Source organism: Vicia villosa, linkage group LG3 (assembly GCF_029867415.1).
Source record: "Vicia villosa cultivar HV-30 ecotype Madison, WI linkage group LG3, Vvil1.0, whole genome shotgun sequence".
Lineage (NCBI taxonomy): Eukaryota > Viridiplantae > Streptophyta > Magnoliopsida > Fabales > Fabaceae > Vicia > Vicia villosa.
Window position 1 is genome coordinate 36,009,020 of NC_081182.1, and position 13,621 is coordinate 36,022,640.

General features: G+C 33.7%; 3 protein-coding genes across 4 annotated transcripts; 1 reads left to right on the top strand and 2 right to left on the bottom strand.

Annotated features, from left to right (window-relative positions):
• Positions 1-2,120: 2,120 nt before the first annotated feature.
• On the bottom strand, positions 2,121-3,381 carry LOC131655400 (thylakoid lumenal 17.9 kDa protein, chloroplastic). The gene is made up of 3 exons (XM_058925282.1): positions 3,007-3,381; positions 2,725-2,909; positions 2,121-2,565 (listed from the first exon to the last, which is right to left on the bottom strand). The coding sequence occupies exons 1-3, from the start codon at positions 3,252-3,254 to the stop codon at positions 2,345-2,347; spliced, it is 654 nt and encodes a 217-aa protein (XP_058781265.1). The 5' UTR covers positions 3,255-3,381; the 3' UTR covers positions 2,121-2,344.
• Positions 3,382-4,610: 1,229 nt separating this feature from the next.
• On the top strand, positions 4,611-9,546 carry LOC131660997 (mediator of RNA polymerase II transcription subunit 30). Of its 2 annotated transcripts, XR_009301089.1 has the most exons (4): positions 4,611-5,057; positions 8,651-8,740; positions 9,032-9,197; positions 9,280-9,546. XR_009301089.1 is itself a non-coding variant. In XM_058930386.1 (3 exons), the coding sequence occupies exons 1-3, from the start codon at positions 4,701-4,703 to the stop codon at positions 9,128-9,130; spliced, it is 546 nt and encodes a 181-aa protein (XP_058786369.1). In that variant the 5' UTR covers positions 4,611-4,700; the 3' UTR covers positions 9,131-9,546. The 2 variants fall into 2 exon arrangements, 1 of the variants encoding a protein (XP_058786369.1); XM_058930386.1 differs by having other exon boundaries at positions 9,032-9,546.
• A 558-nt stretch (positions 9,547-10,104) lies between these two features.
• On the bottom strand, positions 10,105-12,481 carry LOC131660996 (non-specific phospholipase C6). The gene is made up of 3 exons (XM_058930385.1): positions 11,236-12,481; positions 10,842-11,018; positions 10,105-10,731 (listed from the first exon to the last, which is right to left on the bottom strand). The coding sequence occupies exons 1-3, from the start codon at positions 12,317-12,319 to the stop codon at positions 10,433-10,435; spliced, it is 1,560 nt and encodes a 519-aa protein (XP_058786368.1). The 5' UTR covers positions 12,320-12,481; the 3' UTR covers positions 10,105-10,432.
• Positions 12,482-13,621: the final 1,140 nt, after the last annotated feature.

Below are 13,621 nucleotides of genomic sequence, written 5' to 3' on the forward strand. Positions count from 1 at the left end.
AAATGGCGTAAGTTGGTCCAAGGAAAGTGCCCTCGGGCCATGCCCTCACTCAAAAGAGCAGACCACTAATAGTTTCGTCAGAGGAACAGGTGATCACGACGCACGACGACAGTGCTCGTCATAAACTTCATGATCGTTAATAGAAGCATGGGTCAAACCCATATTCCGGTTGAAGCTCTACCGGAAAATTCATGAAGCCCCATCGAAAAGCTCATGCAAGTTTAAATAAAATAAAGAGCTTCAACCGGAATCCTAGAGGATTCGAGGATTCCAGCCCAAAACACCATTCGAAACGGCCAAGTCCGCCTACACTCTCATCGGTGACGATGGAGAAGCTTGCTTCACCACCGTGAACCACCAACACCTCACCAGAGACGCCTAGAAATCATTCTAAAAACTACCTTAACCACATGCATTTCTAAGTAAAAACTTTGAAAATATTACAAAAATAGAGACGATAATAGGCCAAACTTACTTGGAACGGTGGAAGAAGACTTGTAAACTTGGGAAGATGAAGAGTAACGGTGGCACGGGTGGCAGAGGAAGTAGTAGCAGCGAGAGGATTTAAGGGTGAATAGAGAGAGTGTAAAGGGTTAAATGGAATCTGGTTCCACATATTTATAGGCAGTTATGACACCACGTGACCTGCACGCTTGAGCTCGGGAAGGGGAAAAGCCATCATTAAACCTTAAACCCTAACTATTAGACTAGCTATCATTGAACATTAAATGCTGCATAAATCTCGAGGCGGACACACAAGCATACACTACCTCTCCACCTTCAGATAGTTGTTCATCTCCCCGTCTACCAATCACTACGCCCCATCGTTCCATTCTACTCGGCTCAAACGTCGTCTCCTCGACGGATCCCCTCGGCATTCGCGCTAGACGACCTTAAGTCACCACTTCCATGCCCGGAAGCAACGACTTGGGGGGCTCATGTTCTGGACTAGCCCAATTATCTTAATTGGCCCAATCCGCCCATAAATGTGAAGTGACCCAATAAGCATTGACACAATCCATGGAGCAAGCAGGGGGCAAATCTCCCTTTCGACCGAGCATGGCTAATTAGTAGGTCCCCCACAGCATAAGACTATTCGAGCAAGCTAGGCTTTTGTCCCCGCCAACGGCTAGCTCCTCTTGCTCGGCTAACCAAGACCCATTCCACTGTTTCCTATATTCTGGGCCCTGAAATTACGTCCAGGCCCACAAAAATAGGACGACCTAGTCCACCACCAAAGAGAACAATATAAATAGCCCTCTACACCTAGGGGGCAAGGTAATCCAAACTTTGCCCAAAACTTCATACTTTCTGTTGTACCTTTGTTCTCTTTCTTACTTTAGTATCAAAGTATTTTGCAGGTACAACCCCTTTTTTCCTCAACCATCACCGAAGATCAAGTTGTCGTTGCTGACCATCTGTTCTGACTCATCCCGAACAAATTATACAAATAAAATCAACGTTGTATAAATTTCAATATTATAACTTTTATTTTATTTTTATATTTTTTATTTAAAAAATATTAATTTAGAATGTCACATATATAAAAAAAAAAGAATTTAAAAAATGACTTTTAAGTCCGTAAAGCTAACGAGATAAACCTAATGAGTTGAACCGAGTTATTCGTGAACTTCTAGTAAGTTGAATTTGAGCTAAAAAAAATCGTAATGAACTCGAACCGATATTTAAGCTGAACTATTTTTTAACGAGTCGAGCCGAACTAAGGCGAGTTCGACTAGACTCATTTTCATCCCTAGATTTAATATAACCCCGATACAATCAAATATATTATCAATGATTCAATCAAATATATATTAATTATATATTTTGTTAACACTTAACATAACACTGATAGCACTAATGTTCATATATAAATTCTTGCAATTGCAAGGGAAGTTGTCTAGTTTTCCTAATACTCTACAAATAGCTTGGTGCATATATCTAATTTAATATTATATAAACATAAAATAGATCTTATTTTATACTACAATGAACACAATTTTACAAGACACTAATAGTAGTTTCTTAGTTTCTTACCTTATTCCTAAATAGTAGTGTTAAAAACTTTAAGTCAAAACATAAAAGGATAACGAGAAATACTAAATAATGCGCAAGTGAAATAGCCAGCACAAACAGCCATAGAAAATGCTATCAAACAGAAAATCCATAAAATTGTTTCTGCATTGCTGAATCTGAAACTCTTAGCATTTCTATAATAGTAACCTTCAACTGCAAAACAGCAAAGGACATGAAATTGTACATATCAATGCAGAATATACTCTATAATGATACATGCATTAATTCATTGAGCTATATACAAACAAACAAAGAACAAAGGCATTAACTACTCCATGGAATCAAAACTGGGAGAATACCAGCCCAATTGGTCATTGATTTGCTTGAGTCTTGCTTCTTGACCCTTTGAATCTCCAAATGCAGTAGTGAAAGGGTATACATAAGTTACCTTTGCTGCCATACACCTATAAGCAACCACATCACCTTTCACCAGAAACTCAAGCACATCTCTATCAAATTTTCCATCAACTTCAGCTTGCAGATATTGTCCTGCACATTCATTTCACCGTAAGTCAAGTTATCCCCATTGGCCTGTAAAACCAATGCTTCTGCATTGACAAGTTATATATTGCTAATTTGCTACAATTTTTAGCAAATGACAGCAACAAAATAGTAAATTGATCTAAAACTGAAGTGTGTTTGAATTACCATCTGGAGTATCTTCCACAGGCTGGAATTTGACATTTTTCTGAGTCTCTATAATAGCTTCGCGTAATCTCTGAATAGCATTATCCACTGAATTTTCTGGAATGGTCCAAGGAAAATCAAAATTTGATGACTTTGGATTTGTTGATACACAACCGGGATTAGTCGAAGGACAAGGTCTAATTTTTCTGCAAGAGAAACAATTTTATTGATAATAAAATAAAAACAACAAGCATATACACAAATCATTTCTATAATAAGAAACCAAAATTGGGTAAAATATACCCATTTTCTAGTCCAAGTTGCAAGTTCTTTGATTGAGAAAAGGGGGTGGTGAGAGAGATTGGAGGGGGTTTAGAAGAATTGAGGGAAGGGATTGCATGAGAAGGTAGAGGAGAGGTTAATGTTATGGCAATGGCAAGAGAGAAGAGATTAGGTATGAATTTGGGTGTAAGGTTTGGTAATTTGGGAATGGTGTTAGTTTGAGTTTGAGAAGAAACAGTGAGAGGAAGATGACCAAGAAGGAAGGTCATGATTTTGATTCACTCTTCTTCTATCCACTCACTGCATCATGATTTTGCTCCATTATGTTTTTTCTAGCCACATGTAATGGTTGTCCTCTTGAATGAATTTTAATCCTTTCTTGAAGCCTCTTATTGTCCATCACATGCTAAGTTGCCCCGGTTTGGGATATTAATAGAAAATGTAAAGTATATTAGTATATCTTTTTAATAAAAATTACAATAAAATTATCTTATAAAAATAACATAAAAAGAATTGCATGGTTAAAAAAAAAGAAAATAATTATATTATTCAAGTGACAATAAAATATTAAAATTAAAATAATTTTTGCAAAAAGAGTCAATATGTTCAATAACATACAAAAATTACAATTAAATCGTGTCAATAATTTATGAAATTAAATTGCAATATTGAGATAAACGACGGAGCAAATTTAACAAGTAAACTATTCTTCTCTCACCTCTTTGCACCACTCGTCTCCATTTCCAAACTCAAGTCAGAAAAACAATTGACCATCTATTCATGTTTCTAGCAAGGAATGGACTTCTTCGACCCGCTCTGCCCCCGTATGCATAAATTGAAAAAAAGTTTAAAACATATCTTTTTCCATATTAACAAAAATATTAATTAAATTAAATATTTAATATTCTAATAATAATAATCATAATACTTAATCATTTTTAATAATTTTGTATTTCTTTTTAAAAATAATATTAGTTCTAATAATTTTGATATGTAAAATTAAGAAGGATAAATCAATAATAAAAGTTATTAAAAATAAAGATGATAAAATAAATTTGATATTCCCGCTTGTGCCATCGTAATTAAAAATTGGATTTTTCTCATTTCTGCATCTAATTAAATAGATTCTTTCTTGTTAACTTCGAAGTGAGACAATTAAATTTGATTTCTAAGTCTATGTTTAGGATGACAAATAGGTATGTCCGCACGATTAAGTTTATTTTGCAAAATTCCGAAAAAAAAGATAGTCTAGAACGAGCATTGTTGACACAACGGAGACCTAAAACCTTGTCCAACCTCCTAAAAAATAAGACACGGAGAGATAGACATGCGGACACTGTATCTTTAACACTTAAAAATTGTAAAAGTTTAAGTTAATACCCACACTCGCAAAAATCGACAAAAAAAAATGGTGGTTCAGAGCGGATGTAAGATTAAAACCTTAGTCTATAAGGGTAAGTAAAAAGTTTATATATATTTTTGGCTATCAAATTAACTTTAATTGGATTTTGATTTTATTATTTTCAGTTTATATTATGTCATATATAAAATTTTAAATTTTAATTTTTTTAACAATATATTAAAAATATTTAATTTTAATTTTTTAATATGTATATAAACAAATAATTTTGGTTTGAACATTCATCGTTAGGTTTTCTAGTTTCTGATTCTTCAGATTGTGTGAAACAGATCCATTACATTGATTAGGGTTTGGAATGGAAGAAGTATCAGTGAACGGTGCAATGTCAAACATTGGCAAAACGACGCAGGATTTAGCGATGGAAGGTCATAAATACTTGGAAGAAACTATACAATATGCTTACAAGATACTTTCTTCTATGAACGACGAACTTTGTAACCCAGCTCTGTGGTCCACTTCTCCTTCGGCGGTTACGTCTCCCAATGGTCCTTCCTCGAATGGTGATGCAAATTCTGATAACTCCGGCCAACACGGGGATGGAGGCGCTTCCGGTGGTGGTACTGGTGGGGCTCTTGATGAAGCTCGATTTCGGTATAAGAAGGCTGTTGCTGGATTGCGTAGTGTTCTTGTTGCTATTCCGAACTCTCAGAAGGTATGATTTTGAACCCTAGTTTTGTAATCTGGGTTTAATTGTGTTATGTTTGTTTGATTTGATAGTGGATTTTGGATTATGTGAAAGCTTTAACTTTAGGTAGATGATAATCAGTAGATCATGGATGCCATCTGTTTGGAACTGAAAAATGGTGCGGGTAGAAATGGCCAATATGTAGGATGGGTTGAAAATGGGAGGAATTCACCTTTCAATCTCATTGTTACATCGAGAATTAAGGAGATATAATGTTCGATCTCGAATTCCTGTCCTCTTAACAAATTAATTGCTGACATTTGACTATATTGAAAGTAAAATACTTCAAAAATCCAATACTAGAAAGGTAAGAAACTGTTATGTATCCCAGTGTTGTTAATTGGCGGCTTTAGAGGAATTTGAACAAGTCGGTATTGTTTTGGAATGCACTATTTAGGACAAAATCTTGTGAAATAGCAGCTATAGATCCGGCGCGTAGCGGAATTTAAACAAACCGCTATTTTCCGCTATCCGTCATTGACAACATCGGTTTTTTCATCAATGCAACAACAATAAAGCGGGTACCTGATGGGTCAAACTATACCATAATATCCTGTAATGTCATGTATGAAGTTCACATATATATCACTTATAGTCTTACTTAATGGTTTAACATATAGCAGTTTTCTTTGATCTCGCTCTATCTTTATGCATTGACTATCTTCCATTTGGTCACCATCTTTGCTGGCTTTTTTTTTGGGTCTCTTCACAAATGTCCAAACCAAAATTCTAAATGTTTTCCACAATAAGAATTACCAAGTTTATTGTAATGATGATTGTATTCCTAAATCTTAATTATTATTGTGGAATCAAGCAACAATTTATGTTTATTGTGAGAAACAAGAACTCTCATTAACACACATTCGATTGAAATTAACGGTTTGAATTAAAAAATCTGATTAAAATATCATGTGTCTCCATTTTCTTGCGATTACAATCATTTAATTTAATTAAATATGAAAAAAATTAAGGAGATATAATGTTTGATACTTTGATCTCGAATTCCCGTCCTCTTCACAAATTAATCACTAACATTTGACTATAATTGAAAGTAAAATACTTCAAAAATCAAATACTAGAAAGGTAAGAAACTGTTTTGTATTCCAGTGTTGTTAATTGGCGGCTATAGAGGATTTTGATTTTGAAGAAGTCGTTATTGTTTTGGAATGCACTATTTAGAACAAAATCTTGTGAAATAGCAGCTATAGATGCGGCGCGTAGCGGAATTTAAACAAACCGCTATTTTCCGCTATCCATCATTGACAATATTGGTTTTTTCATCAATGCGACAACAATAAAGTGGGTACCTGATGGGTCAAACGATACCATAATATTGTAATATCATGTATGAAGTTCACATATATAACCATGTATTGTCTTCCTTGATGGTTTTACATATAGTAGTTTTCTTGGATCTCCCTCTATCTTTATGCATTGACTATCTTCCATTTGGTCACCATCTTTGTTGGGCAATTTTTTGGGTCTTTTCACAAATGTCCTAACCACAATTTAAAATGCTTTCCACAATAATGGATTTTGGATTATGTGAAACCTTGAACTTTAGGTAGATGAAAATCAATCGAGCATGGGTGGAATTAATCTGCCATCTGTTTTATACTGGAAAATGGTGTGGGTAGAAATGGCCACTTAGTAGGATGGGTTGAAAATGGGAGGAGTTCACCTTTCAATCTCACTGAATTGAAACATCAAGAGTTAAGGAGATCTAAGGTTCGATCTCGAATTCGCCTCCTCTTAACTAATTAACCACTAACATTTGACTCTAATTGAAAGTAAAATACTTCAAAAATCAAATACTAGAAAGGCAAGAAACTGTTTTGTTTTCCAGTGTTGTTAATTGGCGGCTATAGAGGATTTTGATTATGAACAAGTCGTTATTGTTTTGGAATGCACTATTTAGTACAAAATCTTGTGAAATAGCAGCTACAGATGCCGCGCGTAGCGGAGTTTAAACAAACCGCCATTTTCCCATTATCCATATTGTTGATCAAAGGGGGAGATGGTAAAAAACAACTCCATATTGTTGATCAACAACCTTCTTCCCATTATCCATTTTTATATAAAGATCCTAACCACTTAATATTAATAGGGTACATTTGAGTTTGTGGAAACTAGGCCTGCTTGTCAAAGAAGATCTTTATTATGGAGACCCTTCTCAGCAGGTTCAAGATGTGGCCAGCACAGAATCAATTTTTTACGAGTATTTCAAATTAAGAAACAAATGAAAGTAATGATTTTTATTTGTAATTATTGGTGTTGGAAGTTCGTTAATAAAACAGGTCCTTTATGGCTCACTGTGACTACTGACTAGGCCTGGCATTAGCATATTGCTCACTTTTGATGTTGTGAATAAGTTTCATAAGTTCATAAATCTCATCATGGTGATATTTGGGATGCGATTATGTGAAATGTTAAGGTCTCTCCCAGGAAGGGTTTAGTAATAGCAATGTTCATACAATTATAGTTGTTTATACTGATGTTGACTGGGCTGGATCTCCCAATCAAATAGAAAATAGTTGCCAAGTCATGCGCTGAACTGGAGTATTGAGTCATAACTCTCACTATATTTGAACTTTTATGAATAAAACAACTCCAAAAAGAAATTATGTTTTGTGAGATATGATTTATGATGTCAATCTATGATGATCTACCACTAGCACTTCATATTGTCTTCAATCTGGTTTTCCATTCGATGATCACTGTAGCAGAGAGGAAGAAGTTCATGTAATTCACAAATTATATTCCTTGTCAATTATCAAGACGAACCTTGCTGACCCCAGAGTTTTTTAATCTGATGTGGTGTTAATAATGAGCGCTATCAGGATGAATCATTTCCTAGAATGGAAATATAAAAATACCTTAGTTTCGAAGTTCTGAGACTTAATCATAGATATGAAGTGACCCTCCATTTTGGTAGGTTTTCTACTCTTGCACAAGGATATTAAATTTATACCACTGATAAGCTTAACACATGATGACAAGTTTTAAAGCTCCTATTTATAGAACCTTATAATGATGCAGAACTGAGTGAAGCATTAAGTGACCTAACTGATGAGTTTTGAGTTCTGATTGTGTTTTATTACTTAAACCCCTTAAATAAAAAACCCACTATCCTTTTGTTCTCCGAATTTTTAGTGAATTTCAATTCCTCTAGATATCTTTCTGACTTAGTATGAGACACTGAAAATCTCTCTGCACCAAGGGTTGATATTATCTCCTTTCGAAATGGAATTGAAAGTTTTAAGGATCAGTATATGAAAAACTTCAGCAATACGGGGTTAAAATACTTGCTAAATTACTTCAAAAACTCGCTATTTCTATGTTAATGTGCCTCTATGTTATTGCTAGGAAAGTGAAACTGCATTAATAGAAAATTCTATTTAGAAATCAGTGTCTTCCTTGCATAGACTTAGACTCCAAGTCCTGTTAAATGGTTAAGGATATTGACACACAAACTTGCATCTTACTGTGCGCAGTGTGACCATCATTTTATTTATCAAAGCATTTGTTTCCATGTTAAACTAACTTGGTTAACATTGTAGACAAACACATTTGACGATGGTTCAGCTGCTAGCCCTGCGGATGAAGCTGAAATCGAGAAGTTGGAAGAGCAAGCCTCTTCTTTAAGAAAGGTTTGTTATGTTAACATCTGTCTCTATCCTTGTAAGAAAAGCTTATTATTTTGGTCTCAGGTTTTGGCTTTTCGGATAGCACTTTTCAATCAAACTATGTTAGCTGCAGTTTAGAGAATCTTATGATGTTTTATATTTTTAATCTATTTTCGAAACCCTGAAACTATTGGGAAAAGTTTTTTTGGCTCTAGACTAGAGTTGTTGGGAGCCTAGCTTTTTTTTTTTTGAAGTAATTATCTTTACTCAATTATATTAGTGTGTTAAATATTGGATTTCTATCCATAAATGTAGGAACTTGGCAACAAGAACTTGCACCTGAAGATACTCATAGATCAACTTCGAGAGCTTATCACTGACATATCAACATGGCAAAGTCCCTTTTCAACCTGAAGTTTGATGTGCTTGCATTTGTAAGGTGATATAAAAAACGATAACATGATCTAGATTACAGTAAATGGTAATGAAGCTTCTTTATATTTTACCAATTGAAGTTGAATCAGTTGTATTAGCACGTTCTTATCCTGAAACTACACTTTCAGAGTTGTGGAATGAAGTGGTGTTTGTAGTCTGAAGTCTGAACGTGGTAATCCAGCTTGTATTTTGTAGAATAGTCGACAAATTTTGCAAAATAGAAACCTGTCAATCTTTGATGACAGTCTTATGTAATCTTTTATTTGAGTTGCTAGAAATTGTATCAATATAGTTCTCTCTTAGAGTTCAAGAAGGTGCCGGTCTTTTGTACAAGGATGAAACTTTTAATGATTTTATTCACCAATCAATATGTGCAATTCCTAGCTTGTTCCTTAGATGGATATACTGCATTTTATATATCAAGCTTATTTATATACTGCATTTGTTTCTCAACTTATTTAATCTTCTTTCTCTCTTAAAAATGCATCAAATTACATTAATGTCATGATGCACTTTCTCCTCTAAAAGGCACCCAATCCATTTTATATTTATAAATTTTGATATTAAGAGATCTCTTCTAGCTTAATCAAAGGTTCTGAGTTTAAACTCCGCTCTGGACATGCAATATTGTCAAATAATTCTGACATGCAACATTGTTAAATAATTCTCTTTATGGAGAATTTTTCCGTTTATTATGGTCTTTTCCGGTCTTTTCCGATTCGAGTGATTAGTCTCTTGTGTTCAGAGAATATCCGGTTTCTTTCGGAAAAAGTGAATTTTCTAACATCATGTGATTTCATTTGAAGAGCTATGTTTATCATTATCTATCCTTCCAGAATTGCTCTTATTTCATAGATTAAAATAAAATGTTTTACCAAAAAATAATGCACCAATTAAATGTCATGTAGCTTAGCTCATGGCAATCAAGAAATTCATATGATAATACAAGCAAATCAAAACAAAACTATGACACTACATTTAGAATACCATTTTGTACTTGGTACAAAAGGATTGAAGATGTCTTTGAAATCACTCACCAACCAAACTAAAACTCCCAAAGTTTATTTTGTTTTCCTAAGTTCTTTCAATATCAAACATAGAAAGACATTTCATGCCTGCATGATTTTCTGACAGCATTCTAGCCAACACATAAACACACACTTCCCCTCCCATATGATCTAATGCATTATATTTTTCACAATCCTAAGAAAATCTAATATAATAATTCAAGCATATCCACACAACTCTCTTTTTTCTTCATTTTTTGGGTGTTGCATAATATTAACTGTGAGTAGAAGATCTAGTAGTGAGAGAGGATCTCATATCTACAATAGCAGACTCATCAGCCCCCAACTTGATAGCCTCTTTGCTAGCTCTTATGAATCTCGAAACAGCTCCCGTCACATAATCATGAGCTTCCTTCACATTCATCTTCTTACTCATTTCATTCGGGAAACTGCTCAAGAAGTGGTCTCCATTCAGAACAGCTGCCAACTGAACAACCTCACTCTGAAACTCAGAGAGGCTGCCATTTTCTTTCGCTTCAGTGGTCCTTAAAGGCGTCACATCCGGCAAAGTGACTGAAATACACACATAAAGCCAGCTTAGTAGTGAAGTCTATTCACCCTTGATTTATGTTTTTCATGTTGTAATTCATGTTCAGTATATATGATTATTGAGGAATTCATACCTGGACAATCTGTTCTAGGTGAAGTTAACTCGCCAACAACATCCTCGAATGTCCCAGCCCATGCATCTCTGTGAGTCAAAAAGTTAGAGGAAAGGTTGAACATCTTCTTTATGGTGGCGGGAATCGACGAGTGCTCAAACTCGGAGTTCGCAGCTGGTCCTTTGGGACTTCTTACCACTGAAAAACCAAAACAAGTAAACAAAATTGTAGACATGTTGAACCAATCAAACCAAGGTAAATGCATTGGAATAGTGAATACCATTAAACAGAAAGGACAATGGTCCCATAGAAAAAAAATACAACATCCAATGTAATAAAAAAACAGGTAAAATGGTTTTGACCAAAGAGGAAAAGTTGAAAAATGATGAATAAACTAAGAGGCTTTTGAGCTTACCAATCCCTTTCTTGATCCAAGGAGAGACCATAATAGTCGGCACGCGAACCCCTAACCTATCAAACTTAAAGAAATAAGGAGCAGGCCCTGTGTTCCCATCCGGGTTAGGAATGTTAACAAAAGGAGTCTTCACATGATCAAAAAACCCACCATGCTCATCATATGTAATAACCAAAAGAGTCTCATTCCATTGTGGACTTGCTCTTAAAGTCTCATAAACCTCCTTAACCAACATTTGTCCATTAGCAACATCATGAGAAGGATGATCATCATTCGCAGACGAGCCCGTCAAATCAAAGTACCTCGGCTCAATCACCGTCAACGACGGAAGCTTCCCATTTCCAGCATCTTTCTTGAACTTGGACTCATACCGATGAAACTTCGATATATACTTCAACTTCCTTAGGTTCCTATAGAAAAAAGTTGTTGGTATGTTCTCAAAATAAATCCCAAAATCCAAGCCATTCTCATGCATAGAGTCAAAGATAGTTTTTTGAGGATACCCTATGGCTAATTGTCTCTTAACATGACTAGTTGAACCATGAGAAGTTGCAGAATACACAAAAAGCCTATTGGGTTGTGTCGGACCGGGAATCGAACTAAACCACCTATCAAAAACAGCAAATTCCTTAACCAAAGCAGCATAAACCGGAACAGATTTCGGTTTAAACCCTTTCATTACAGTCTCAGAAAGATTCTGAGAAACAGACAATGCTTGTTCCACAAAACCATTCATTAAAGGAATAGAATTTGAAGCGTTACCATTACCATTACCAAATACCTGTTTCAAAACATCTTCAAACGAATGACCTGGATCCGGATCCACAAACTCTGCATCATCACTGAAACAGATAGTGTCTTTTTTTGAGGTTTCAGTTGAAACGGGGTTGCATTCATCTCCGTTTACACCGTCGATTAAAGGGTTGATGGCCTTTTTCATCCAGCCTAACATGTGATCAAAGGAACGATTCTCCATGACTAGAACTACAATGGTTTTGATGGGTTGGTTTTGGTTGAATGCAGAGGTTGTTGATAGAGTGAGGAGAAGGAAGAGAATGAAGGATCTGAGTTTGATAAGTTCCATTGTTGTTGCAAATGTGTGTGAAATGAAAGTTAGTTAAGTTATAGGTGTAGCAAAAGAGAGAAGAAGAAGAAGAAAGAGAAGGTTCTGGTTTTTTAATTTACTTGAGTTGAGTCCGTGGATAAAGAGAAAAGGAAACGGAATTGAAGGAATGTGAATGAAGTGTGTCGTTTTGTGAATATGGGAACAAACAAGTTTACTTTACGTGCTTCTTTTTCTTCATCCACCGTCATAGTGGCTTTAGACTATTTCACATTTATTAAGAAATGTACTAGTGTCTAGTCAAACTAATTCAGTGGGTTGTTTATATATAGACATTGGATTTACCATATTTTCACCTTTATGATAAAAGTCTAAACAATAAGTCTGCTAAACAAAAAAATTTAGTATGTAAAAGGAAAATTATCATTTTCTATATTTATAAAAATTAATATATATTGATAGTATGAGAAAAATAATTTAAAATAATAGAAAAAATAAAAAATATTTTAAAATATAATTAATAGATTAACTACTAATTTATTAATACTATAAAATGATTTATGATTTGATATATTTTTGTTTTTATAAGTGACTTATATAGAAAGACATATAAAATATATCATAAGTCAACTTAATTAATATTTATGTAAGATATAGAAAAAAGAACCGATTTTTAAATTCCTTACGACATGTCACATATTTATGTAATATCAAGTTGACTATTTAAATTCTTTACGACATGTCACATATTTATGTAATATCAACTTGATATTACATAAAATATCGTAAGGAATTTACTTAATTAATATTTTACTTTTTAAGTCAACTTGATTTTACTACATGTCACATATTTATTTTTAAAAAGTAAAATTTCAACAACTATAAAAAGAACCGATTTTTTAAATAGATTTTTTAAATTTATCAGCCAATTATAAAGTTAAATTATTAAATATTTTTTAACTTTTGTTAAAATTATTTCTAAAATTTATATTTATGATACTCGAGTGTGTATAATGGACAATTAAATCCAAATAAATGTAAATAAAAATTGTAAATTGATTTATCAAAATTAAAAAATAGTAACTTTTTAAAATATTATTGAATGTGTTTGATTTTACTTTTATTAAAACCATTTGTAAATTGGATTTTTTCTAAAACAGATACTGAGTGAACTAAACCACCGCATGCATATATTTTTAATATTTATTTATTTTTATTAATATAATATATACTGTTATTTTATTAATAGTTAATTAATATTAAATTTGTTTTAATACTAGAATTGATTAGTTCTGTTTACCTATTTGTTTTAATTTTAAACAT

Bases quoted from the DNA above. Each gene is read 5' to 3' on its own strand.
- LOC131655400 (XM_058925282.1), bottom strand. From the start codon at position 3,254: ATGACCTTCCTTCTTGGTCATCTTCCTCTCACTGTTTCTTCTCAAACT. The intron at 2,910-3,006 runs GTATATTTTACC...TTTCTCTTGCAG, and splicing joins CAACTTGGACTAGAAAATGG to AAAAATTAGACCTTGTCCTT. The intron at 2,566-2,724 runs GTAATTCAAACA...ATGAATGTGCAG, and splicing joins TGTGGAAGATACTCCAGATG to GACAATATCTGCAAGCTGAA.
- LOC131660997 (XM_058930386.1), top strand. From the start codon at position 4,701: ATGGAAGAAGTATCAGTGAACGGTGCAATGTCAAACATTGGCAAAACG. The intron at 5,058-8,650 runs GTATGATTTTGA...TTAACATTGTAG, and splicing joins CTATTCCGAACTCTCAGAAG to ACAAACACATTTGACGATGG. The intron at 8,741-9,031 runs GTTTGTTATGTT...CCATAAATGTAG, and splicing joins AAGCCTCTTCTTTAAGAAAG to GAACTTGGCAACAAGAACTT.
- LOC131660996 (XM_058930385.1), bottom strand. From the start codon at position 12,319: ATGGAACTTATCAAACTCAGATCCTTCATTCTCTTCCTTCTCCTCACT. The intron at 11,019-11,235 runs GTAAGCTCAAAA...TTGGTTTTTCAG, and splicing joins TTGGATCAAGAAAGGGATTG to TGGTAAGAAGTCCCAAAGGA. The intron at 10,732-10,841 runs GTATGAATTCCT...TGTGTATTTCAG, and splicing joins ACCTAGAACAGATTGTCCAG to TCACTTTGCCGGATGTGACG.